This window comes from Dromaius novaehollandiae, chromosome 1, assembly GCF_036370855.1.
Source record: "Dromaius novaehollandiae isolate bDroNov1 chromosome 1, bDroNov1.hap1, whole genome shotgun sequence".
Lineage (NCBI taxonomy): Eukaryota > Metazoa > Chordata > Aves > Casuariiformes > Dromaiidae > Dromaius > Dromaius novaehollandiae.
In genome coordinates this window covers 90,469,385-90,496,857 of record NC_088098.1, presented here as the reverse complement: position 1 = coordinate 90,496,857, position 27,473 = coordinate 90,469,385, and the positions used below count along the sequence as shown (strand labels likewise).

The 27,473-nt window shown below is 45.8% G+C and overlaps 1 protein-coding gene across 1 annotated transcript; it reads left to right on the top strand.

The window, feature by feature from the left end:
* On the top strand, positions 1-27,352 carry ATP1A1 (ATPase Na+/K+ transporting subunit alpha 1). The gene is made up of 23 exons (XM_026110549.2): positions 1-353; positions 7,348-7,452; positions 8,670-8,729; positions 9,726-9,929; positions 10,284-10,397; positions 10,980-11,114; positions 11,304-11,421; positions 12,524-12,792; positions 13,968-14,166; positions 15,639-15,748; positions 16,930-17,064; positions 17,609-17,801; positions 18,309-18,484; positions 19,054-19,190; positions 21,078-21,228; positions 21,755-21,923; positions 22,623-22,777; positions 23,117-23,240; positions 24,024-24,169; positions 24,293-24,423; positions 24,975-25,076; positions 26,161-26,252; positions 27,011-27,352. The coding sequence occupies exons 1-23, from the start codon at positions 342-344 to the stop codon at positions 27,037-27,039; spliced, it is 3,066 nt and encodes a 1,021-aa protein (XP_025966334.1). The 5' UTR covers positions 1-341; the 3' UTR covers positions 27,040-27,352.
* Positions 27,353-27,473: the final 121 nt, after the last annotated feature.

The window sequence follows — 27,473 nt, the reverse complement described above, 5'->3', positions numbered from 1 at the left end:
GGCGGGGCGGGGCGAGGCGGGGCGGCGGGGCACAGAGAGGGCTCTTTATGCGGCGGGAAGCTGGCCGCGTTTGGAGCTGCGGGCGGCTGCAGGGAGAGCGCGGAGCTATCCCGGCGGGGGCACGGCGGGCGGGGGGTGGAAGGGAGGTGAGGCAAAGCGGCAGCAGCAGCAGCAGCAGCAGCAGCAGCAGCAGCAGCAGGAGGAAGGCACGGAGGAAGACGGAGCCGCGGGCGGAGCGCTGCTGCTATTGTTCCGCACCTGCCGCCGGCCGGGACACGTGGCGCCGCTGAGCACCGCACCTCGCTTGCACCCGCGGGCCCCGCACGCAGCCGCCCGGCACCATGGGCAAGGGGGTGAGTAGGGGCGGCCGCCGCGGAGTGGGGCTGCGGAGCGGCGGCGGGACTGGCCGGGGCGGGCTGGCGCCCTTCGGGCGCGCCCCGGCGGCGGCGTGAGCCGCGGCGGGGCGGAGCGCAGCGCATGCCCGGGGCGGGGGCGTGCGGCCGGGAGTGGGAAATTCAAGGAGCCGGAGCTGGGGCTCGCTGCCGGGCAGGCCGGCCGCGAGGGCAGCCCCGGGCCAGGCTGGAGCAGAGCGGGGGCCGCCTCTCGGGCCCGGCTGCGGCTGGCGCCTCGGCTCCGGCCGCTTTGTCCGCGCCGCGGCGGGTCTGGCCCGCCTTTGTCTGCGCCGGGCTGGGAGGCGCTAGGGCCCTTCGGGCCGGCGGTGTGTGGGACTGGGAGCGAGGGGGCCGGGGCCGCCTGGTGCCGGGGCCGCTGTCCCGGGAGGCAGGGCTGGGCGAGGGGGCCGGTCGGGCGAGGGGGTGGGTCGGCGCTCCGGCGGGCGCCAACGGCCGCCGCGGCCGTTGGCGGGTGGCGCCGAGCTTCCCTCCCTCCTCGCCATAGCGAGCTCCGGGTGCCCGGGGCGGCCGGCGGCTCCCTCAGGGCGGGCCGCTTCCTCCGTGAGAGGAAGTAACGGGGTTGGCGGGGGGGGGGGGGGGGTACAAAAAGCCGCGGCAAACCGCGGGCGCCTCCCCCGGGAAGCGGGGCGGAGGGTTGGGTGGAAGAAGACGTGGTTGAAGAAATGGCCGCGCGGCGCTGTCAATGGGCCCCTTATTCTGGCGGTCACAACGCCGGGAATTGCTCAGCGTTTCTGTCCCGGGGAAAGTTGGGCGGGGAGGAAAGGGCGGAGGAGGCAATTACTTAAAAGCTGAAGTTAGCGGCCAGAATATATAAATAGGAGCCCGACGGCCTCATTTTAACGTTAAGCTTCTAGGAATAGGCTCCTAAATCTTATTTGGCCAGGTGGGTAGCGTTTGCCTTGTGTTCACCCCCTGTATGGCTTTTCTCTGTGCAGGCCGAGCAGAGAGTTGGGAGTTGGAGTGCTGTTTTTTAAAGCTGAGTGATGCCTCGTCCTGGTACGAGGTGCAAGAAGGAAGTTTGCCACAACTTGTTCTGTGGAAAACCTCTCGGCTACAATTCTGAGCTGATAAACACTCCTTTTCTTTGTGCATGCTGTTGGTGAAAGCATGCACCAGGTTGAAGGTTAGCCTGACAGTTTTCTAGTCAGCATGGAAACAGAAATGTGCTCTGTAAGTGATGTTATCTGATGCCCTTTTGGAGCTCAGCTTGGAAGTGTGGCTGCTCTAATATCTTTTTGGCCATTATAAGAGTACTTTAGACCTCTGGAGGCATGAGGCCCCGGGGGTGGGGGGAGCTGACAAGCTAAAAGGCCCTGCTTATTAGTGCTAATTTGTTTATTAGTACCAGTGAAGATGTGATAAGATTTGATGGACTAGAGAAAGTGATCATTCAAGACTTTATCATGTCCCTCCAGTTAACTGGTGTGATAAAGTCTCCCAGAGTGCTGTGCAGCAGTTTCTGTATACTTGGGTGAGGAGTTATATCCACAGTTTGTTTCCTTTTAGGCTCCTACCTTATAGCCCACAATGAAAAGAAGTCCTTAATTCAGATTATATTTCTTTTTATTAAAATAAATGTTTGAAGTCTCTTGAAAGCAAAAGTGAAGATTCTGGCTTTTGATCACAATATCAAATTTTGTGGTGTGGGGAGCAGAAACACCTCTTGGGTTGCTTTTTTTTTTTTTTGAATAAACAAAAGCAGTTTCTCCATGTGTGGGCTCATTTTTTTATTTGTAAGAGCTTCGGGGTTTTTTCCCTTCTAAATATTTTGCCTGTAGATGTTGTACAATTGGGGAGGGGGAGATGGATTTTTTTTTCTCCTTTCCCCCCCTGCCCCCAAACTCTTTCCTGGAAAAAAAATCAAACTTCTCTGCTTCCATGAAGACAACATAACTACAAAGTTCCCAGAGACATAGGCATACCAAGATTGTCCCCACTTGCTTGTTAGCGCTTGCTGCTTACAGTTCTGCGTTTCCAAAATGCTGTTCAAATATTGATCGGTACAATGGAGAGTCAGTCAGTGCTGTATAGCAGTGGCAATATTGACATGAGTATGTGAATGGTAGGAGAACTGTGAACACAGCTGAAAGGGCAGTTATTTGAAAAAGGGGGCCTGAGGAGTGTTCCCTACTACCACCATTAAGCTCAGGTGCCCATCATAATGTATTTCAGTCTACTGGGTGGTTTAACTGATAGTAGTCATTTGGAAGGAACAGGTACTGCGCACAGTATGAGGTCATCTAAGAGATAAATATGGTGGGTGGGTGTGTGTGGGGGGGGCAGATAAAACTTCTGGATGCTCTAGTTCATCAGAGAAGCCTTAAATCTTTCATGACTATGGTGCAGAAGGCTTCAGTGGGGAGTTTAGGCTATCTCGACTTGATCAGTGGGAGTTAAATCTTGCTTTCATTAGAAATTATGTAGCTTATGTGCACAGTAAGCAATTCGACCTGAAACTGAACCTCCAACATGAGGGGTAATACAGCAGTGTATAGCTGCCTCAGACTTCCTGCTAGTAAGTCACAAGATTGGTTCATTTAGCAGTGAGAAAGCATGCTGTAATAGGGATGCCCTGAAAAAAAGGGGATGTGAAAGAGCAAGAAGTTGGAAAGGACTGCATATGATTGCAAAACTGAACAGCAAATGCCTGTCCTGTCTTAGGGTGCCCAAAAAGGAAACTGTTTTTCTTCTCCATGGGAGCCTAGTGTTGAAGAGACAGTAAGTGTGTGTGACAGAGACAAACCTCTCTAAGTGCTTGCATCTATGGCTCTGAAGAGAAGCTGACTGGAGCATCTGTTTTACTTTAAATGGTAATGGGGCTAGGGGAGGGGCCCAAATAGTAGATCCATCAAAGGCTGTGTGTAGTGGAGAAAAGCAGACAGGATTTCATTTCTGCTCAGTGCTTGCCTGGAAGTTGTCTGCAGACAGCAGCATGTTTCATTACATTTGCCTTGCTACATGTATGTAGAGTACAATCATTAGTGTATGCTTTGAATTGCTCCTGGAGAACAATATTAATGCCTGAACCCCAGCTAAGCTTTTCTGCTGTTAGAAACTAGGAAGGCTTATTTCTTAATGGATCAACTAAGGGGAAATTATGCAAATCAAAGCATTCCTTATCTAGTGCACTTAAGGCTTCTTAATATGTTCATCGTACCAACACCAAAATCTTCTTTGTTCCCACTTTTATTAGTATAGGGGAGTGACAGGACATTCCTTTTGCCATAGAAAACCCATGGCCCAGCCAACACTTTTTCTCAAAGCAGTGTAATGGAATAGGAGGGTCTTTGGCAAGTGTTCTGTACCTGTGGGTTTCAATCCCATAACCTGGGGGAATCCTGACATGCCAAAAGCAGCAAAATAGCACACTTCAAAAACCCGGGTCCTTTCAAGGGGCAGTTGAAGCTGCCAGTTCTATGGGAGAACTGTGTCCAGTCCATTGATGTGTTTGGCAACTACTAGAGATGTCTGCTACTAGAGGTTGACCATACAGACACGCTAACGTTCTGGGTGCGGAATTGTAGGAGGTGACGCTTCATAGTTGGCACAGCACCGAAAAAACAAATCAAAAAAACCAGGAAGGGCTCCTCAGTCACACACCAGTAGTGTTTGGAAAGCCACTTCTGCTCCTGGATCTTCAAGAAGCAGGGGAGACGTTGGTCCTAGCACTGAGTACTCAGAGAAAGCTTAAAGTATATGGATGGTCACATTTCAACCTTGATGATGAAAAGTCTCACAAGTTTTAGACCCTTTTTCATGTGAGGAGGGGTTGTCCTGCAGGTATTTGGGACTATGAAGCAGCAGTCTGCTTGCTGAATCCCAGTGAGAAGTGTTCACAATGAGAGATTATGGCTGCTTAGTAAAAGTTATGTGGTACTGTCCTAGTTGCTGAGAATCTATTCAACTGATGCAGTTAGTTAGACTTGATTAAAGATAGGAGGTTGAGTAAAGCTTGTGAAAGGGAGTGAGAAGGCTCCAGAGAGGGTATTTATGTCCCTTGCTAAAATTATGTATGGTCTCTGCAGAGCAGTATCTCCAGTCCAGTAGTAATAGTCACTAACGTGACTCATCTGGTTAATACATTTACTGAAGTTTGTCTCATGAGACAGCAGGACAGTAACTTCACCATTTGTTCTGCCCAGTTGATAACGACCTAAGTATTAGAACACGCTGGGCCTCCAGAGACTACTTAATTTATCTGGGCTTTTACTTGACATTGCTTGTCAGGGTAGGCGATATTAGAACAGGGTACTGCTGAAATTGTCTGCTGACTTGCACCCCTCCCATTTCCTTGTTAATGATGGTTCATGTCTAAAGTATCAGCCATAAATGGCTCAATTAGCACAGAACGGAAAAGCACAAGTTGTATCTTAGACAATAGGGCTTTGGGAATGAGGTGGTGTATAAAACTTCTTGCATCCCTGTGTACAAATGTTCTGCTTCAGCCAATGGAAAAAGCTTGCATGAACAAAGGTTATGTTCTGTGGCTTTTCCTGTCACAGTTTTGATGAGTCAGAGTTCCTCAGCTAAGCGAAGTAGCAGAGGGGGCATTTCTGATGAGACAGACCTTCCTTTGTGTTTGGGCCATGTGATTAATTCTTGATAAGATGTAGGTCAGGAGCACCATATGTTTTCTTCATTGTATGACAGGAAAAGGACGGGGAAGCAGGGAAATTTTACAATGAGAAGGGGATGACCCCCTCATCTCCTTGCAGCGCAGGCTGTTGTTGAATAGATTGGGATCATTTTGACAGAAGAGAGGCATCGGCCACGAAGGGAGAAACAGGGTCTATGTGTCAAATTCAGATTTGAATCATAGGACAGGAAGTTCAGATTCTGAATGAAATAACCCTATAGCAAGAACTGAAGCTGATGCTACTGACTTACCTTTTCTGTAAGGTTAGGATGCAGTAGCAAGGCAACAAAGGAGTAAATTGTGCTTTTTTTTAACTGAGGTGGTTGGAGCTCCTCAGTAGGATGTCAAATACTCGGGTGCTAAAAGAAACAAGTAACTTCATTGCCTTTTTTTTGATCCTGATGGCAGCTGATGGCTTTTCTATTTCTTTTTGCAAATCATGCTTGAACAGAGGCAATGGACTTCTTAATGTTTGCCCACTTGTAGGTTGCCTCTTTAGCTACCAGAGCTAGAAACTCTTGCATTCTTGGGTTGTTTTCTTCCTTCTCCTCTGTGTTAAGCAACTGTAGTTCTCAGAAGCTTCTGAGAAGTAAGGGTGCTAGACCATCTGCAAAAGCTTGCCAAGCTTTTTTTGAAGAAAGGGGTGAAAATGAAGATGGTAGAATGCTAATCAAAAGCCCAGGTTCATCACCTTCATTAGAAGCTGCTTTTCATTTTGAGCAGTAATCAAGTGTGGGATCAATTTGTGTGGGACTGTGTCTGGACTTAACTGTCTATTAAACCTTCAGTAGTAGTCATTTGAATCTGGGGCTAAAGGAAAAAAGGAAGCTTCGGGGTGACTTTCTGCACGTTGCCCTGTGGCAAATTCTTGTGATACCGGAATGTGTGGACTGTGCTGTTCTAAGTTTTATGGTTTTCACCTTTTTTATTTTTGACAAAGTAATGAAATAGGAGTTTTGGTGCAGAGAAGAGAATGTCAAGAATGCTGACAATCTATTGTCCTGTGTCTTTTTCCTGGATGAAAGGGAGGCAAATGGCTAGGATCTACTGCATTTATTTTAAAAAGTTTCCACTGCATAGCTCTGTGGCTGCATGCAAGGATGTGAGGAATTCAGTTTACTTCCCCTTACATGAGGGGACATCTGTGTCTCTAAAGTATATGAATGTGGTTGCAGAGTGGTGTGCATGGGGCTTACTTAGAATAAAAATCCTTGTCTACATGTGTCTGACAGGTTTCTTAGAAGTTGTGATTTTTTTCATTTGTGCAGTTTCACTTTTGTTTTTGGTTTCTGCTTCTCTGAGTAAATAACAAAAAAAACCCTTCCTGTGTTTGTCATTTGACAGGACAATTCTTGGATTATAGCAGTAGTTTGTGTCCAGATTGCTCCAGGGGATCCAGTTTGTGATTTGAGGTGCTTGTGCAAACAGCAGGGCAGTGCCTCAGAACCCTCCTCTTAATTCCATTACTGGTTTGACTGTGTTGCTGCTAACTGCTGTTTCATCTCAAAATACTCCTCAGTTCTTATTGGGTGAAAGTGTCATGGCATAAAACTTGGCAGGGATGTATTAGGTCTTCTGCAGAAGAGAAGGGAGGAAAAATCTGCCCCTGGAGGCTTGTGAGTCTGGAAATCTGTAGAGGATTTAAAGGAGAAACTGCATTGCAATGCCATACTGGTGCCTGGTTTTGGTACCTTTTGGAGGGGCCTACATTTCTTTTTTTGAGGATTATACTTAGGACCACATCTAAGTATAAGATAAAAATTTCTTTCAGAAACAGTTGCAATTGAAGGAAATAAAGATCCATCTGAATAAAGATTTCAGCTGGAATACCAATTTGAGAATGAGTGTTTGGAACCTATCCCCCAAATTTGGCAAGAGTTAGGGGTAACACTTTTTTAATCTTGATAGGGTACTCCTACCCCTTCTGGAGGATGTGAAAGATTGTGAGGGAGGAGGAGTTAATGCCTTGAAGGGAATGTACATTAGCACCTAGGAATTGGTTTCTTCTGATCTTCTACTTTCAGCTTGAGCTGGGGCTCACATGTGAAAACCGTTTGAAGAGCATATAGTCTGATTTTCTCCTAGCTGATCTTGTGCAATGTCTGGCTGTAATCTGTATCATGGATGCTGCTGAGCAGAGTTGTCTGTTTACTAGCTTGTTTTTTTATTGAAGTGGCATAACTTTATTTAAACCATAATCATTTTGTCTGCCCTGCAGTCTTATATGCACAATTGACATTTACTGCATTAGGAGTTGACTGTAGGTGTTTCTTACAATATTATGCTTCTTTTTTTAAGGCTGGAAGAGACAAGTATGAGCCTACTGCTACATCAGAGCATGGCATGAAGAAGAAAAAGGGGAAGGAGAGAGACATGGATGAGCTGAAAAAAGAGGTCTCAATGGTAAGAGCATGAGACAGGGAAAGAGCAGCTTTAAGATTGTTCACTACCTCCAAAGCCCTGTGCCTCACACAACTTTTAGAGGAAGGAGCTGTTGAGCTGGCAGCATGGTCACTGCCTGCCACTGACCAGTTATCTTCCTTCTGGTGCCCTGTGTCTCCAAGCCAGGCATCCTACAAGTATTTTAGCATCCAGATGAGCATGCACTAGGCTCTGAAAACGTCACTTCTTGAAAGGCACGTGACAGAAAACTCAAGCGTCTGGTTGCCTGTGTTACACGTAGCAAAGTGTAGCTGCATTTCCTCAGTCAGGCTGTCTGGATAGTAGCACTGCAGGCTTTGTTGTGCTGTCATGTGGATGAGACTGCTGTTTTCACTCCAGCTAAGGAGTTGAGTCTGTACGGCTCCATTTGCTGTTGGCTTCTGCTCAGACAGACCTCAGTAATAGTATTCCGTCTAATCACATATGATGCTGTGGAGAGATTCCCATCCCTGTCTGTGAATGTTAGATGATGCTGTCCATCTGTGTATGAGCAGCATCCAGCTTACATCAGCTCTCCTTAAAGTTGATAAGGTTTTGTTGATGTGTTGTGGATTTTGGTCTGGGCTCTCATGTTTTTGGCCCTGCTTGTTAGGGAGAGGGAAGGCTGAAACTTGGTCCAGGATCAGGTTTTCCATTCAGTAGCAACGCTAGCTTTAAGTGTCTACTCCCTCCAGCACAAGTGTTTATGCAAGGCAGTGCTGTACACCAATGGGGAACTCGATCCGGTTGAAAAATAACCTGGCTATAAAAAGGAGCCTTTTTAGGGGGAGAAACACTGCTTAAGCTGGCAGTGTTACTGAAAGCATGGGTGAAATTACAGGGCTAAGCTTCTGTACACTCCTGCCTTCTTTCCTGACACCCCCCACCCCACCCCCCTGAACACCACTAGGGGTTCACAGAATCTGCCGGGGAGGGAACAACTGCACCAAGATGTAGTCAAAGTTTGTTAGAAAGCGGTCATGTCATCTCCAAATAGCCAAAAAAACACTGATAATAAGGCTGCCTTGAGTTGTTGAGTGAGGTAGAGATTTTCTTTGGAGAGAAGATAAGCTAGAGTCTTGCTATCTCACTGAGCTGTTACTGATGGGGGGGAGGGGGGGAGGAGGAGAAATCACAGAGCTCTTGCTGACTAATTTGCAGGGACTGTTACCTTCCCCCCACTGTTTCTTTTCTTTCAGGATGACCACAAGCTGAGCCTTGATGAACTTCATCGTAAATATGGAACAGACTTGAATCGAGTAGGTAGACTTTGTTTTCCCTCCTGCTTTGTCCTGATCTGAAAAGGAACAGTCTCGGCTTAAAGCGTTTCATGAAGGGGAGATCTGAGTGGCCTTTTCCCTTTTAATCTCAACTCCTCCAGTTAAGTTTCCCAGGCTTTGGGAAAATAGTTGAGCTCACAAATACTTCTCTCGGTCCTCCCACTACGCAGTCTGGCTGCGATACTTTCATGACTTTATTAGAAACAAAGTCACTGTTATCTGCCTCTGGATTGTTCCAAGGTCAAGTTGATTCTTGGATTTTTCCCTTAGAAGCTTTTAATAAAGGCAAATGTTTGTCTCCTGTTGCAAATAGTCTAGTGAGCTAGCACATGCCCAGAGACTAAATGGTGGCTAGTGGCAATTAAAATTCTACTCTTTTTCATAAAAAGAGGTGTGTAAATGCCCTGGCTAACGTTGAAGTCCAATGCAGTAGCAGTGCAGTGATTTCATGCCTTTGCTCACTTGCTTTTTATTTACTAGTTTTTTTGCAGGATTGCATATAGCAACAAGTCTGTTCTTACTCTGTAACAGCATAGAGACTTGCATACTTCTGTCAAAGACCTTGGCTTCTAAAAACTCAGCTTCATGGAAAGCCAGCTGTCATCTTCATGGCCCCCAGATTTCACTTGTCCTATAATTTGGACTGGGCTGCTTCTCAGAGCTTGGAAGTCCACTGCTGTAGCCTTCTTGTCCTGCTCTCCTTCAGTGTTTGTAGTCCCATGGTCTGCAGGCTCCTCATGTAGTGTGCAACATCCTCTAGCTCCTCTTTCAGTGTCAAGCTTTCACATCCTGTAGTTGTGTTGCAGAGCCCTGGCAGCTTTGCAGGCTTTCATTCCCTGTCACAATCTCCCTGTTGCTGTGACAGAACTCCTGTATTCTTGAGCTGAAGATGAATGAGTTCAAAACTACCTTTTGTGGTCAGTCCTGCCACAATGTCCCTGAAAGGAACCCCTCCTCTCTTCACCTCACTTCTAGGGTTTGACACCTGCACGTGCAGCTGAGATTTTGGCTCGTGATGGCCCAAATGCCCTCACCCCACCACCAACCACTCCTGAATGGGTAAAGTTCTGTCGGCAGCTCTTTGGAGGATTCTCGCTCCTGCTGTGGATTGGCGCTATTCTGTGTTTTCTGGCTTATGGCATACAAAGTGCAATGGAGGAGGAGCCCAATAATGATAATGTAAGTAAAAATGTCTGCTTTACCTGAAAGGCAGGCTGAGCAGCCTATTTGGCTCCAAGGAGATCTACTTCCTCTAAGCATTCAGTCCAGAAACTTTTCCCATAAGCACGGGAAATTTGGTGGGTGAGCTTAACATGTCTTGGAATGCTTCCACATAATGAAAGAAACAGCCGACTTCCTTCATGTTGTGTTAACAACACTAGCTTGTGGGCAGTCTTTGTGTACAAAATGTACAGAGATTGCAAGTACTTTAAACTTTGCAGTGGGGCACTTAATCACCAAGCAGCTGATCTGGAGAAACTGTAGGGCTTTTGGCCAGACCATGTTCTCAGTCAGTCTTTCTGTTCCTTGTAGCTATACCTCGGTATTGTGTTGGCAGCTGTGGTTATCATTACTGGCTGTTTCTCTTACTACCAAGAAGCAAAAAGTTCCAAGATCATGGAATCCTTCAAGAACATGGTGCCTCAGGTATGGAACAACTCATTTGCTTTACCTGCTGAGCTGTAGCTCGCTTGGGGTTTTTACCTGGTTTAAACATGGGTTTCAATTTCAAAAGGCCTGCCTTGATGGGAACGGTATGTATTGGTCTTTAGCAGACAAGATGTCTCTTGTGCCAAGCTGTCAGTGTGGATAACTTGCTCTTAATGTTGAGGAGATAACACCCCCTCCAATTATGCTCCCAGTGATTATGCTAATAGTCCAGCGCAGTTCCTGGCACTGTGAATTCTGCAAGTTTATTAACACTTGTAGGACACTTTCTGGATAGTCTGGGGAGTACAGTAGTTTGAGTGATGAGTAAGCCTTAAAACCCAAATCCCTTCATAAAGAGTCAGTATCATACTTGACCATCTTACTGCCATCCTGGCGGCAAAGAACTTTAATATCAAAAAAACAGCTATTTTTCTTAAATCACATGCCTATCTGAGGTGAACATTACTCTAAGCAGAAACTTTCTAGAACCATAGAACAACTATTTTAAGAGACTCAGAGGTTTCATGCACCTTTTTAGGAGTTGCTTTTGACATAGGTTGTTTCTTCACTGTCTTCCAGCAAGCTCTTGTAGTCAGAAATGGTGAGAAGATGAGCATAAATGCTGAAGGTGTTGTAGTTGGAGATCTGGTGGAGGTGAAAGGAGGAGACAGAATTCCAGCTGACCTTCGGATCATATCTGCTCATGGTTGCAAGGTACAGTGGTGACCATGTCTCTGAAAACCTCATGCCATAATGAAGGATGATAAATTAGTCTGGTTTCAAAGAATGTCTTCTATGCTGTCAATGGGTGGTGGAAGAGAAAGGTGGGGAGTGCATAGTGTTAGCCTTCGTCACTGAAGCATCTGCCTGCTTGTGTATGAAGCAGCAATCTCTTCCATGCAGGTGGACAACTCCTCTCTCACTGGGGAATCAGAGCCTCAGACCAGGTCTCCAGACTTCACCAATGAGAACCCACTGGAGACCAGGAACATTGCCTTCTTTTCTACCAACTGTGTAGAAGGTATGTGACTATCCTAGTTTTGTAAAGTATTAACAGTGCTAGGGAATGAATTGCGTAGGTAAACAATGTGAATGCTGTTCGTGCTTAGTGCACTAGTCAGGAGCCCAGTCCTATCATACAAGAGCAGGCTGGAATTTCCTAGCAAAGGCTTTGTCCATTCCAACTACAATACTGTGCAATGGGCAGAGAAGACTCTGCAGCACTGCTAACTGGTTTCTTGGCCCTCCCAGAAGATGTGTAACTTCTGCAACTCATGCTGGAGGGAGTGCAGTAAATAGGGGTTGTACTGGCAGTTATGTGATAGATCTTCAAGCCTGACTGTCTAAATACAGCAGTGTTAAAGTGTAGATACTGAGCATGAACCAAAATGGTCAGTCAGAGCTATTGGAAATAATACAGCTGCTGCAGAAGGCAGGAATTCCAGAACATCTCAGACAGAACTTACTGTAGCAGCTCTGAGTGTTGTGGTAGGCATGCTTGTGCTAAATCCCATGGTATCTTATCGACATCCACAAGGGTTTCGAGGTGTCCAGTGATGGTGTAGAAGTCGACTCCTTACCATAGCATGTTCTCTTTTGACAGCAAACTGCCCTAAAAATTAAATCATCTTTAGTACCTGGAAACTTTCCTACTTTTCTTTCCCCTCTCCTTCCCTCTGTCCCCCCTCCCTGCCCCAAACTTGCAATAGTGAGGCATATTCTTGATCCTCCTCGAGGGTCTTGGCGGAAAAAAATGGGCCTCCTATTGAAGAAGGGAAGAGGGCACCACCTACTACTTGAAGATAGCTTTCTCTAACTCTCTATGCAATTGACACTTGAACTAAATGGATTCTTGATTCCCTGGGAAAGAAGGGAGAGGGCATACAACATAGTCATGCAGGAGTTCTGTGCCAGCCCTTTAAGCAAAAGTAATTGGAGCTAGACAATAAAAAAGCTATGGTGGGAGATTTTGGCCTAGTCAATGCCCATCTGCAATATTTTGGACAAGGCTTGCTGAACTCCAGGACAGGCTGAAGGAACCCTTGAACATCTGGTATTAGTTTGTACTCAGTGTAGTATGTTTTAGGACAGGTTTTGTTTTCTAAAGCCTGCCTCTCTTCCAGGCACTGCCCGTGGCATTGTCATTAGCACTGGGGACCGCACTGTGATGGGCCGTATAGCATGTCTGGCTTCTGGACTGGAAGGTGGGAAAACTCCCATTGCCATGGAGATTGAGCACTTTATCCACCTCATCACTGGAGTAGCTGTGTTCCTGGGTGTCACCTTCTCCATCCTCTCGCTCATCCTTGAGTACACTTGGCTGGAGGCTGTAATCTTCCTCATTGGGATCATTGTTGCCAATGTCCCCGAGGGACTACTTGCAACAGTCACGGTGAGTGAAGCTGGCGAAGAAGGTTGAGTGGAATGGGTTACACACGTGATTTTTAGAAAACAGTGCTTTGTGCTTGGTGTGTGTTCTCAGAGGTACGCCTTATTCTCAGTGCTGAGTGCATAGGGCCAGGTCTTATAAACTTACTCAAACCAGTGGCCCAAATCAGTGAGGGGCCAAGGTCCTGTGGATGCCAGGTTTTGCAGCTGTTTAATATAGGTGTGTCCCTAATTTACAGATGTGCACGGAGGCTTGGCATCACAGAACTGAAATGAGCAAGGCTAGGAGTTCTGGACTTGTCTTCCTTCTTTTTTGATGGCAGGGAGGGGCCCTTCCATTGGGAAAAGAGTTGGTTTAGGGTTTCTTCTCCAAACACACATCAGCCTGTCCAACCCTGAAGGACTAGCAGTGCATCCAGTAAGTTTCACTCTAGTTCAGCTCTTGATCTGGGAGCTGCACAGAGTCTTACAAATTTAATTTCTTAAAGAAATGGTGGGAGTATATAGGCCTGCTCAACTGTAGAATGGTGGTGGACAGGGCTAGAAACCATGAAGCCCTAGGGTGCAGAGCAGCAGCTGAGTTGAGGGATGAAGAGTTGGGAGCTAGCACCAGACAGAATTTCTGGTGAGAAAAGGTGCTGGGGCTGCCTGCTTGCTATTTTGGGCCTCCTTGTATGTGGCCTGACTCCACTTATTTTGAGAGTTTCTGCGACTACAGAGCTGCAACACTGGCTAAAATGTTAGTCTAAGGTGTGTTTCCTTCCTAATGCACTGAGAAGCAGAAGACTGAACCTTGTGAGTCCTTTTTCTTGGAGCTAAAAGGCACTTAGCTCTGTGGCCTTGTGCCCCAGAGCTCTGTTGGGGTTGTTGAACTGGATCTCAAGGACCCCACTCCAATGAGAAATGGGTCTCTTCTGCAAGCAGCACACCTGTGATGCAGTACCTGTGAAAGTGTACAGCACTTCTTTCTGGAGGTTTTGTGGAGAAGTGTAGTATTGTCTAAACCTAGCAGCTGGGCCAAATTGTTGCTGCTTATCTTGCAGTGGGAGGGTGAGCATGGAGGAGTTAAGGAATCACTGCAGGGCATGTAAGTTTGTCATCTCATGTCTGCAGTGAGTTGGGTAGCAGTGCATTGGTACACAAGGATATCTATTTTCTTGTCTTCTCCCTTGCCTCCAGGTATGTCTGACGCTAACAGCCAAGCGTATGGCTCGTAAGAACTGCTTGGTAAAGAACCTGGAAGCTGTGGAAACCCTGGGCTCCACATCAACCATCTGTTCTGACAAAACAGGCACTCTGACGCAGAACCGCATGACAGTTGCGCACATGTGGTTCGACAATCAGATTCATGAGGCTGATACTACAGAGAACCAGAGTGGTAAGACCATCTCTTTGCACTTCAGGTATCTCATTGTGAAAGGCTTATTGTGGGCCTTCCCGTACATCTGCGCTTCTAAGAACTCCTGTGTTTGTAGCTCTCCAGTCCAAGTCTGGTTCATAGTGCAAGGATTTGTAACGTGATCCGTAACTAGCATTAAAAGGCTTAGCATGACCTGTAGAAAGTTCTGCACAGTATCATGGTTGTTTAATCAATTAATGTCATATAGACTGCTCTTGCTCCAAATGTTTCCATTGGAATTTGAGACTCAGGAACGTTCAGCCTCTTAAGTCTATCCTGTAAGTAAAAGTACTTGTTATTCTGTTCTTGAACACCTGATTATTTTTGCTAAAATATACCAAAAGGAATTGCCCATCTTAAGTCATACAGGCAGCCTTAAAAGTGCAAACAGGAGAGGTATTGATTCTGATAATAACTACTCAAGACTGGGCATATGCTGGAATTTGCTATGTTGAAATAGTCAGCTACCCTTAAAAACAGGGTTTTTCCCGGAATGTCCTGGCTGTGTTCAGAGTGGTAGCAATGAATGAAATGACTGTAAGACTTAACAGGAAGTTTCTTCCACATGTTGGTGAGAATCAGAAATCTCGGCACACTATTCCACTGAAAGAGAGGTACTTACCTCTCCAGAACTACGCTTAGTGCAGCCAGATTCAGAATTTCTCTAGCTCTGTCATTCACCTTATGAAACATTGACTCCCTACATAATGACACATTACTAACATAATCTTTTTTTCCTACTCCCTCCTTCCCTCTGCCTCAAAGCATCATGCTTGTAGGAACCATTTTTCAAAGCTTCTTTGTTCTTAGTTGGTACTTTGTACTAGTGGTTTAAAAAAAGCTATAAATACAAAGTATTATTTGAAAGCACTTGGATTTGGTTTGGTAACACTTGGCTTGGCTACAGTAGAAATAAACCCATGTGATTTCCTTTCGTGGAAAGTATATTAGTTTGTCAGTTAGCTATCTGTTCAATTCATCTCCCTTGAAGCCAGCTTAAGAGCCAGCATGGGTGAAATAGGATCTCTGTGTATTTAAACATCCTTCCTTTGGGTAGCTATTCCATTCAGTTCCAGATGACAGATAAAGTAAGACAACCTAGAGATGGAACCCAGTATTGCCTCCTCATCCCCTTTGAAAGGACGTTATTTGTCCAGATTTTCTTGTTCTTGCTTTTTCTTATCAGCCTAGCTTCTGCTGCTACTGGATGCAGCTGTTGTCTGGAATCTTGAAAGCAGAAGTATCTTTTTTTTTGTGTGTGTGTACCTACTTTATCCTCAGATCTTCTAGTAAAAATCAGCTGCTCAGCAGGTGCCTGGAAAGTAGCAGGGAGGGGAGGGAAGAAATGTGGTGTGCTAACAGGCTATAAGTAAGTTTCCGTTTTCTGTGAGGTAGAGAAGACTTCTCACCATTAAGCCTGTTTTCTTTACACTCTTTTCCTCTGCTTTCAGGTGCTTCCTTTGACAAGAGTTCAGCCACTTGGACTGCCTTGTCCAGAGTTGCAGGTCTCTGCAACCGTGCTGTGTTTCAAGCCAACCAGGAGAATGTGCCTATTCTTAAGGTGAGTTCTTAAAAGAAGCACTTGTCATATTCCTTCTCTCCACCCCACCTGATAGTGAGGCTAAACATGTGTCAGGAGCAACTGTGGAGTGGACAGACATGTGCTGCTGTTAGTCTTTCATGCAGTCTAGCACTGTAAGAGCCCACTTGCTGTGGGCGGAGTAGATGGGACTGAAGATATTTCCCACAGCAAGCTCCCTGCTGTCTGCTACTATCTACAATCTGTTTGGCAAGTAGGATATTTGACAGAGCTAGATAGTGTGATTAGAGCTTTCCTAGGCAGCTTCCACTGCCTGCCCGTTCCAAGAATTACCCTTTCAGCATTTGTATGTTTAAAAGCAGCAACACCCAGTTTTGGAAGCTGGGAGAATTGGACACCAGAGATGGGGGAGCAGCAGGTCATGGGATTGTGTCTCTAGCCATTCTGTTCTCACTGGCAAATCTTAGCTTTTTAAGCTTTTGCTGGTTCAGCACTAGTGCAAATTCTGTAGAATCAGTCCAGGTTCCAGCATCTGAACTGTGACCTAGTCAGGGCTGAAACTAACATACAAAGAAAAAAAGAAATCATCTGATGGATGAAGGGGACAGAAGGATGAGGATCAATGGGTTTAAATTGCAGCAGAAGAAACTTGGACAGGATATTAAGAACACTCAGATCTCCAAGGCTGAGAACTCTCACCCACAGTCTCTGCCAGTGCTAATTTTACTCAGGAAAAAGCAGGTTAAACCTTCTCTGCCACATGCTTTCTAAGCTGATCTTGTCTTGAGGTGGGAGAGTACATAAGGGTGTGTTTCTTCGTGTGTCATTAGTCTTCATCTAGTGTTTACTGTACGTCACTTGCCATGAAGAACAGCAGGTTCCCCTATCCTAGTTCTTCTCAAAGTTCCCTTCTAGCCTCATTTTCTGACTACATCTAGTTATCTGACTTTCTCTGCCCTTTAAAAAGGGCTTTGACTTTGGCATCAGAAGACTACTGTTCTTTAAGACTGGAAGGCCTGGCATTCTGAAATGCAGTATTTGTTGTCACTGCTAGATTACAGAATTGTTTATCCTTTGCTGCTCTCCTATAATGTTGAAGCTGGAATTGGGCTGATATGAATACACCCTTTCAAAATGTCTGATTTTCTGTGGTGAGTCCACTGGTATGTGCTCTAGTTGATTAGCCTTTTCTTTTTCCTCAGAGGGCAGTGGCAGGAGATGCTTCCGAGTCTGCCCTTCTAAAATGCATTGAACTGTGCTGTGGCTCTGTCAAGGAGATGAGAGAAAGGTACCCTAAAGTGGTGGAAATACCATTTAACTCTACTAACAAGTACCAGGTAAGTCTGTGCCCTCTTGAGGAAGAGCCATCACTTGAAGCATTTATGTAAATTCACATGCAGTGTCCCCAGACTTGTTTTGGCTCCAAAACCTTATCTAGCCAGCACTACCTGTAGAGTACCCAAGACTATGAATTTAACTAACAAGTCATGCTTACAGTGTGTAAGTGCTCCCAGAGCTGCCTTGACACTGAAATGTCAGCTGCTGGAAGAAGACCAGGCATGCTTCTTGCCTGTGCAGTCAGGATGCAGGGAGATTAGAAGAGCTCAAATCTGGGAATCTGCATGCAGAGAACTGATCTTAAAGGTAGAACATGGATACAAGAAAGCTCCTGTCACAGCTGTAGTTATATGGTAGTGTTAAAGAGTATTCAATAACTCCCCTGTTTGCAGGCATCTTCATAGTGCTGTGAAATAGAATGTGAAAACTAGAGCAGAATGTTGCGAATTGTTCTAAGCTACTGTAGTCACAAAACACTGATGGTGCTTATTTGTGAACTTTGCTGCACATGTCTAGAAAACTGTTCAATTTCTTCTACCCTAGCTGTCTATCCACAAGAATGCAAATCCAGCAGAATCCCGTTACTTGCTGGTGATGAAAGGAGCCCCAGAGAGGATCTTGGATCGCTGCAACTCCATTCTCATTCATGGCAAAGAGCAACCACTGGATGAGGAAACAAAAGATGCTTTTCAGAATGCGTACCTTGAGTTGGGAGGCCTTGGAGAAAGAGTGTTAGGTGAGGAAAAGCAGTCCTGGTAAATAACAAAAGATCTGTCCCTCACACTCCTGTGCAGAGTCCTGCAGATTAAATGAAGGGTTGTGCCCTGTTCCCACAGTGTAACCATAGTGCTGAGTCAAGGTCACTTCAACAGTTCATATAGGAACAGTCCTGCCTTTAGCCTTTAATCTAAAGGTAGCCTGCAGGGTCCTTTCTTATCCAGCAACTGGGTTGCCTAGATCAAAATGAAGCTAAGCTTTTGGGACCTTCAGTTTCCATGGGCCCACATCATATTAGATTTGTTCCACTGCATGTGAACCAAGTTGTGGCTGGGTACCTAGCAACAGATATTAGTTATCAGAATATGAGTGACTCCTATCTCAATAGCGCTGGCTAAACTCCTAAACACAAGCTGCCCTGTTTTTCTTGCATAACTGTTTGCAGAAGCAGTAAGTGTTCACTGCTCCCCATCTCTGTCTGCCAGTATGTAGAAATAGAATAAACATGTCTTTAAATGTGTCACAGGCTTCTGTCACTTGGCTCTACCTGATGATAAGTTTCCTGAAGGCTTCCAGTTTGATGCAGATGAAGTAAACTTTCCTGTGGAGAACCTCTGCTTTGTAGGACTGATGTCTATGATAGACCCTCCTCGTGCTGCTGTGCCAGATGCTGTTGGCAAATGCAGAAGTGCTGGAATCAAGGTAGCTTCTTCCTGGGCTGAAAACAGCCTTACCTTTGAACCTGTGTGTATAAAGGGCTTCATATATCCTGTGCAATGTTGAAATGTGAGTGAAGGGAAGTATTAATCAGATGCATTTCCAAAGATCTAGTTGTTCAGGGTTTAAAAAACTCTTCAGGCTTAATGTCTCTGAGTTAAATTCCAGGTATGGTATTACATGCTGAAAAATGAGTCAGATGCCAAACTCTTAGTGTCCTAATAGGACACTGATTATTTGGTTTTGTCCCAGAGCATCTGATTTGGCTCAGCTGTCCCATACTACTGACTGAGCAGGGATGAGCAAAACACAGATTGGAAATGGAACTGGAAATCTGTTGACTTAAGACTAACAAGTTTTATTTTCCATTCACCTTAAACCCTTGCAAACTGGTAACAGGTTATATTGCCTGTACCTCAGGCTTGCTCTTTGCCAGGACCTTTTTGTAGAGCAAAAGCCACGTGGCCTTCAGTGTCAAGGGACCTTATCTCAGGGGCAGTGCTGCTCTGTGGTATAGGCAAGGCTTTCACAGCAATCTGCTGTTTGCATTTCAGGTTATCATGGTTACTGGAGACCATCCGATCACTGCCAAAGCCATTGCCAAGGGTGTCGGCATCATCTCTGAGGGCAATGAAACAGTAGAAGATATTGCTGCTCGGCTCAACATTCCTGTCAGCCAGGTCAACCCTAGGTACTGCCTCGTGGGGAAGGGCAGGCAAGATTGCCAGAGCTGTGCAGAGGATAATTATCCAAGACAATAAGAAGCAAGTGCTTTATCTCTCAGCATCTCTTGCCAGACATGAAAAGCTCGACATCTGCTTAGCCTAGCACGTTGTGGTTCTTCAACATGTATCATGTGCTACATGAAGAATGCACAAAGCTGTCTTGAATATCTTTGTAAATACCAGTCTCTTGCACAGAGGAAGTAGTTAGGGATAAGGCCTGCACAGAAAACTTGAGCAGTTTCTTCGCTCCTTCGGTTCCACAGCTGTCTGTCCCCACATTAGGACAAGGAAACAACTGGCTGGGGGGAAATCTCTTTTGGGGGGGATAATTCCCCCCCCCCCCCCCCCAGCTGAACATTTCTCCCACTCGTTCATGTCACTTGTAGGCTGTATGCATTGGCCCAGTGCACAGGGCAGGAAAGAGTAGCTAGAAAAAAGGGCATGGGGGAGGGAGATGGCTGCCTGGGGACTGTTGAAGCAATGCTGCTGTGGAGTCTGAAACCACAAACTCCTGTGATTTCAGATCTTTAAATAGAGGCTAAGTCTAGTTTTGCCCCCAAACATATTTAGTCAAGCTTATTTAGTAAGAACCACTTATAGGTTCATGGGAAAACTCTGATAGAAAGAAAATGACTAGTTTGTTAGTCACAATGCACACTTAATTGGCTAGGGTCAACTCGGGTTAACTGTTTTATACTGTTTAGAGAAAGGAGCTGAAATGCTGCCTGTAGACTCGATCACTCAAAGCAGAGTTTTGTGCCTTTTGCTCTCAAACTCTATTCTGGGTCTGATTGCAGGTGGACAAATAGAGCAGGTCTAGGGCTGAGTAGAAGAATTGACAGTGATTGGTCAGTACAAGCAGAATCAAGGCATTTAACATGAAGACTGAATTCCCTTTCCTCTTAGGGGTTAATGTTTGCCTTTATAGCTTTGTGTAGAACTGAGACATCCTAAGAAAATGTGGTTTGGCATAAGCGGGCTGTTTGCAGAATGGCTGGGCTGTCTACATTGCTTAGCTTGACCCAGCCTCTGTTTGGGCTGGAGGGTAGCCATGTAGCTTATGAACTGTGAATAGAGACACCCTGTGGACTGAATTGCTTGGGGAAGACAAATATTGTGGCTGAATTCTTCTTTTTATTGAGGGTAACTTCATAACCTAGTAATGCAGGCTGAGGATCACTGGGCTCTGTGACTGAGCATTTTATCAGCTGGTTGTAAGGGTGGGGAAGGAATTTCCCTGTCTAAACTGTGTGATGTCACTAGCTGCAAGAATAATCTACTAGACCTATAAGGGATGGTATGCTGGGTTAGAGAGATGGTATTTTGCCATAGCATGCAGGGTACCAAACTAGTCTAAATATAAATGTTGCGTGCTTTTGTTGCCGAAGAGCATAAAATAGAGACTGAACTGGCATAGCAGGAGCTTTCTATGAAGAGCTAAGTGTAGATGAACAGTTTGTTGCAAAAAGGATTGCCTGCAGAAGACCACAGCATCTCTTCTGATGTTGAAAGCTTACTATTTGAGTCAGATGTTCCCTTCTTGCAGGGAAAGCAGGAGCTGTGAAACAGTCTTTGCCCTGATGCCTTTAAAACCATAGAAACAATTGAGCTGCTCATGGGCTTTTGTCTGTTGCTTGGCACTGTCATGTTGCCTTTTTTCCTTGCGTTGCCTATCTGCGTTTAAACTTGGAGCATCAAACCTCTGTGCAGGGGCTGCCTGGACTGGTATTTAGTCACATGCAGCAGGAGCCAGGTCTCTCCCTTACAGTACTGAAGAGTTTATAGGTTAATAGGGGTAAATGCAACTAAAATTATGGAAGCTAACTGGTGATTACCTTGTCTCTTGATTGCAGGGATGCGAAGGCCTGTGTTGTTCATGGCTCAGATCTGAAAGATATGACTAGTGAGCAACTGGATGAAATCCTGACTCATCATACAGAAATTGTCTTTGCCAGGACATCTCCTCAGCAGAAGCTTATAATTGTGGAAGGCTGCCAGCGACAGGTAAAGAGGAAGAGAGCCCAAGGATTTACATTAGAGAAGTCCTTGGACTTGCATGTAAACTACCAACCAGTGTTGCCTTCTGAAATGACAGGGCTTAGCCTTCTTGGTGTCCTCAGATAAAAGGCCAGACTAGACTTTGGCCTTTGTCAGCAGCCATGGCTGTAAGTGCATCTTGCGGGGTTAGTTCTGGCTACTCTGCAGTACAGAAATGGGTCTTGCAGGAAGCATTGCAGGAAGCATTGTTGCAAGAAGTTAATGCACTTAATCTCTAAATGCTCTGAAGGTGCTTGGAGGAGAAAAAGATGCAACATGGCTATAAACCATTCAACATCTCTTTTGGAGAGAGCAGCATGATTCTCTTACAAGCCTGATTGTCTTCCCTGCACCCCTTTACAGGCTTCAAAGAGAAACAGGTCTCTCTACTGCAAAGTGAAATAGCTTCCTGTCCCGGAAGACAGGAGAAATCTGCTGCCCAAAACATCGTATACACATTTTCAGTCTTTCCTACCTCTCTCCTTGTGGCTAGGGTGCAATCGTAGCAGTCACAGGTGATGGTGTAAATGATTCCCCAGCCCTGAAGAAGGCAGACATTGGTGTTGCTATGGGTATTGCTGGCTCGGATGTCTCCAAGCAGGCAGCTGACATGATTCTGCTGGATGATAACTTTGCCTCCATTGTCACTGGGGTTGAAGAAGGTGAGTTTAACTTGTGAGCAGTGGTGTCCAGAAATATGTGGGCATGCTTCAACAATGTTACTTACTGATTCCGTCTGACACAGAGGTGTCTGAAGGGCTTTCCTTCATTTGAGTCTGTCTCCATGATAAGTGTTTTCAAGTATGGGGGGAAACATCTTCCTGCTCTCCAAAGTCTTTTGTATTTCTATGGGACCTGCACTGCCCTCTGGAACTGGTAACAGTGGAACAGGCTCCTGAATTCCTACCTGGCTATCTACCTCTCCAGAGAGGAACCAGGTGGGAAGCAGTTGAGTATCAAAGACTACTTTGTCCTTTTGCCTATCACTGTGACCTTGCAGTCATCTTTACCTGCTGAGTCTGACAGATTTCATTCTCTGGAATAATAGTTCTCAAACAGGAGCAGAAGAGAGAGTATCTCTAGGGGCTCTTATTCAATCTCCAGAAAGCAGGGTCTGATATCCTGCTGCTGTATGCAGTGAACCCTGACTGTGGTAACCAGGAATATTGCTCTGTATAGGTGGTGATGTGCTTGGGGTACACAGACCTTGCATCCTCATGTAGCACCCTTGCATGCAAGAGAACTTGATTAGCTGCACTAGTGCTTAGCCTTAGAGTTTTGCCACTGAAGCTGCCTATGAGCTACTTGGCTGCCTTCTGCTGATAAGCAAGAGTTATATTCTTCTCTTTTCCCTGTCCTAGGTCGTCTGATCTTTGATAACCTGAAGAAGTCCATTGCTTACACCTTGACCAGTAACATTCCTGAGATCACACCTTTCCTGATCTTCATTATTGCAAATATACCCCTTCCACTGGGAACGGTCACTATCCTCTGCATTGACTTGGGCACTGACATGGTGAGTCTTCCCATGCCGCAAGAAATGTGTTCTAGGTACCCCTTGAAAAGACAGGTGGAAGGAAAATGCTCAAATGTATTGCTTACTCTAGTGTTCTGACTTGAAATAAGTGAGCATTTAATGCTCCTGTAATTTACCATCCCAATCTCTTGGCTCTCCAAGTCAGAGGATGCTTCAGTCCTATCTGACGACAAGCTGGGTAGGGGAGTGAGGTCCTCTGAATCCTACAGCTGGGGCTCTTGAGCAGTACTGGTTTTCAGGTTGAAACCAAGAGGCAGGGAAGGCAATGTGCACTGGAGAATAGAAACTGTTCTAACAGCTGTCCTACCACCCCCAAAGGTTCCTGCTATCTCCCTGGCATACGAGCAAGCAGAGAGTGACATCATGAAGAGGCAGCCCAGAAATCCCAAAACGGACAAGCTGGTGAATGAAAGGCTGATCAGCATGGCCTATGGGCAGATCGGTAAGTTGGTCCATTTGCTCTGGCACCAATTTGAACTTGGTGGTGGTGAAGCTTATGCACCATCCTCCATCAGTGACTGATCTGCTTATTTTGGTTGGACTGAGGTTTGGGATGTGTAAGCCAGAACCTTGGACTGTTGAACTTGCTGTGATTCTGCCCCCATGGCACATAACAGTGGCTTGTGCAGCTTGAGCCATTGAATTGCTTTCACAGTAATTTTGTTTAATTGCTTAGCACTGTACAGAGCTGGCTGACAACCAGCTCTCCTCTGGTTCATACTTGTTTAGCAAGAACATAGATCCCATTGTTAGTTTAATTAGAAGTAAAGGATTCTCTCTAGCATATTCCTAAACACACAGTATTAGGAGCCCTGATTAAAGGCAGCTACAAAGACGTGCCCAGTTCACAGGATAGGAGCTCATGCTTAATTGCAGCAGACCTTAGGAACCTTCTTGCCTGTATTTTGCAAGGGGTGGGGGTGGCTGAAGCTTAATGAGAATACAAAGGGAGTTTTATCTGGTGTCCTTTAGTACCATGCCTTCATGGTGCAAGGCAGAATATAGGTAACTCTGTACAAAGTTGGGAGAAGGAGCTGCTGAGTGAAAGGGTTGCAGTTGGGCTTGATTTTTAGTGTGAACTATTTCTACAGCTGGTGCTTGAGAGACTGAGTCTCACAAGGAGCTATTTCCGATGCGGTTGGAGTTTCCAATAAACTGCTTGTCTATTATGACTGCATCATGCAGTAGTTTTATCAGTTTTATTCCCCCTTTCTCATCTCATCAGGTATGATCCAGGCCCTTGGAGGTTTCTTCACCTATTTTGTAATCATGGCAGAGAATGGGTTCTGGCCTTCTGGCTTGCTAGGGCTCAGAGTTCAATGGGATGACCGGTGGATTAATGATGTGGAAGACAGCTATGGGCAGCAATGGGTATGTCTTAAAGCAGAGCTTGCCAGCCAGAGTGCTAACATGTCTGTTGGACTTAGTGTGAGCACAAGAGAAGAAAGGCAGTGTATCAGAACTAATGCTTTTTGCTTTCTGTCTGCTTCCTAGACTTACGAACAGAGGAAGATTGTGGAATTCACTTGCCATACAGCCTTCTTTGTCAGCATTGTGGTTGTGCAGTGGGCAGACTTGATCATTTGTAAGACCCGAAGGAACTCTGTCTTCCAGCAGGGGATGAAGTAAGTAGGGCTGTCCATGGAGGATTTAGGTTGGGACTCTGTTTTCTGCAACACATGGTATTGTAGTTCTTCACCCCCAGCAGTCCCTTGGTAGTGGATAAAGGACTAGGTGTTTTTTTGTAGTATCTGCTGCAGTTTGTCAGGCTGGGACAAAGTAAAGTGCTGATCTCCAGTGGTGTTTGTGGGAACTGGCCCACCTCAAATGCCTGTGGCAGGGAGATATTCCAGCACAGCAGCTTTGTGCTGCAAGTAGAGCAGCTGAGGTCTCCAGAGATCTGGTGGCATGAATCCCAGCCTTCTGAACTTGTGATGAAGGTAATGGCTGGTTGGCCTGGTTGTAAACTGGATTATCTGCCCCTTAGAGATGAAGCCTACCTCTGTGGCAACTGTGCCATCAGTTTGGATGGCCTGATAGCCTCAGCCTGATGGACTGCTGGGCTAGGTCAGAATGTCTGCCTCCATTCACTACTGTGTGGTAACTAGGTGGCTTTTAGGAAAAGTCATCCATGAAAGTGCTCTGTCCCTGACTGCTTTCCTGTTTCTTCTACTAGGAACAAGATTTTAATATTTGGTCTCTTTGAGGAGACTGCTCTAGCTGCCTTCCTCTCCTACTGTCCTGGAATGGATGTTGCTCTAAGGATGTATCCCCTCAAGTAAGTTGCATTATACTTTCATGTAACAGAACCACAGAACAGTAGCTCTTGGGGGGTGGGGGGAGGCAGGTAAGAGGAGATGACCTAGTCTTAACCCAAAAGATCTCAAGCTAGAGGAACTGAGTCAACTTCTTGTATTCTGGCACACCAGGGATCTGCTTTCCTTTACTGCTTGTGGGGATCTCGTAGTTCAGTGCCCCCACTAAACATGAGCAACACCACTTCAGTTGTACTGGTATGCTTTGCAGCTGCTGTTGTACTTGGCGGGGGGAGGAGGGTGTTTTGTTTTGTGGGTAGGGGACTGTAACTCTAAAGAAAACATTTAAATTGCTCTAAAATATAGGCCAGACTCTTTTCCGAAGAAGTGGTGATAATGTCGTGTGCCTTTTTCTACTCCCTGACGAATTCACGTAGGCTGTAGAGCTTTTTGGAATGATGCTACATCAGGGCAGGTGACCAATTGGTGCATAGGAATTTTCCCAGCAGTTGGGAGGCTGGCAACATCTTAAGCATTACCAACAGTGTTGCAATGCTTCCTGGCAAGGTTTAGTCTTGAACAAATTTTTAAAAGTCCCCTGGGCTTAGGTCCATGAAATTCTCATGGCAAAAAGTCCTAATACATCTGGCATTCCATTCAGAAATGTTGTTTGGGGTTTGGTGTTAAAGCGCTAGTGTTTTCTAACAAGAAATCTGGTATCCACCCAATGCCTACAGCAGCCAGATATTAGCATGTGTAAGTCATGAGAGGAAACCAGTGCAATTCAAATGAGCAAGGCTATGGGTACAAAGATTACATGTACTTAGAGGAAATATTACTAGATTAATAGCAGGGAGCTATTCCAACCTTTTGTTGGAATTATAATCTGAGAGTGGATTAATTGATTACAGCAAGAAATGTGGTGGTAATTGGCTCAGGAGATTCTTGGCTGAACCACAGCCTTACGGGAGTTGGCACACTGGTAAGCTGGGACTTGCTTGCCTTTCAATTTCTGCACTCTCTTGTGCCATCGATATAAGCTCTGTTAGGCAAGGAGTGTCTGTGCAATGCACTGCCTGTTTCCTCACTGACTCCTCTCCCAAACAGACCGACCTGGTGGTTCTGTGCCTTCCCGTACTCCCTCCTCATATTCCTGTATGATGAAATAAGAAAGCTGATCATCAGACGCAACCCTGGTGGTAAGAATGTGCTGCTAAAATCTGCATGTTTCCTTCCCCAGTCCTCCTTGCGGGTGTGATCTCTAGGGCCTCTGACAAAGCCCAGGGCCCTGCGGCGGTGAGCACTGAGCAGGGGTATAGAAGGTCCCTGCCTTGTAGATGTTCAGTTCCTGAGCAGGATTGTGGAAGGGAGCTGTAGGGTTAAGTGCTGTTGCTTCAGGAAGCCTGCTGTTTTTGCTGGAGTGAATATAATTGAAGGCAGACCGGATTAAAGTTGGAAAAGGAGGGATACTGCTAACTGTTTACTGAGTGTCATCCCTACTCTTCATCTGACATGTAAAGTACATGTGGAAAATGTCCTGTATGCTCAGTTTTCTGCTAGGAATTTTTTTGGTGTGCTTTTCCTTCTTTGCACAGCTGAGCTGGCTGGGAACTGCAGTGGCAGTTCTTCTCTCTCCCTTGGAGACTTTGCTAGTGTGCCCCCAACATTGGTATTGGTTCAAATTCAGGACTTCCTCTGTCACCTTCCTGCCTTCTCCCCCAGCATGTGCAAGTACCAATATGCTAAACTAGATAGAAAAGGTGGATTTTAATGCTTGAATAATTTAAAGTCAGAACAGGGCCTGAAAGCTGTGGAACATCAACAATTTGGCAAGATTTTCCATGATGCAACAGAGCACTTAACTTGGCACTTAACATATGTGCTAGTGTCAGAGCGAACTTCACACCCAGTCTGTCTTGTAAGACTAATCTTGCTCTCTTCCCTTCTTTTCCTTTAGGTTGGGTGGAAAAAGAGACTTACTACTAAAAAGCAACTGTAAAACATTCCACGCACAGCCCACCACCACCTCTCCGCCATCTCCCCTGTGTGCGTACTTCATCTTTGCGAGCGCAGAATTGTGCCTGGGCAGGAATGAGCTGAAACTGAAGGAAACATGAAGAAGCATGGACTGGAGGAGAAAGCAAGGGGGAGGGGGGGAGGGAGAGTCTGACCATCAGTCCATGGGGATGAGAGATTGAGTAGTTTTTATGTGCCTTTTTGTTTTTGTAAAAGGAAAGAAACTGAAGATTTTATATGTGGATTTTTACAAATAAAGATGGATTATAAGAGGATGCCCCCACACAGTCTTAGGCAGATGTTTTCTCAAGGCAAAACTGTTCAGGGCAGTGGGGAAGCTAAGTAGAGGGCCAAACTCTCATTAAGGTTTGAGAATGACCACACAGGGCTAGTACTTGGCTTCC

Bases quoted from the DNA above. Each gene is read 5' to 3' on its own strand.
- ATP1A1 (XM_026110549.2), top strand. The intron at 7,453-8,669 runs GTAAGAGCATGA...CTTTTCTTTCAG, and splicing joins TGAAAAAAGAGGTCTCAATG to GATGACCACAAGCTGAGCCT. The intron at 22,778-23,116 runs GTGAGTCTTCCC...CCACCCCCAAAG, and splicing joins TTGACTTGGGCACTGACATG to GTTCCTGCTATCTCCCTGGC.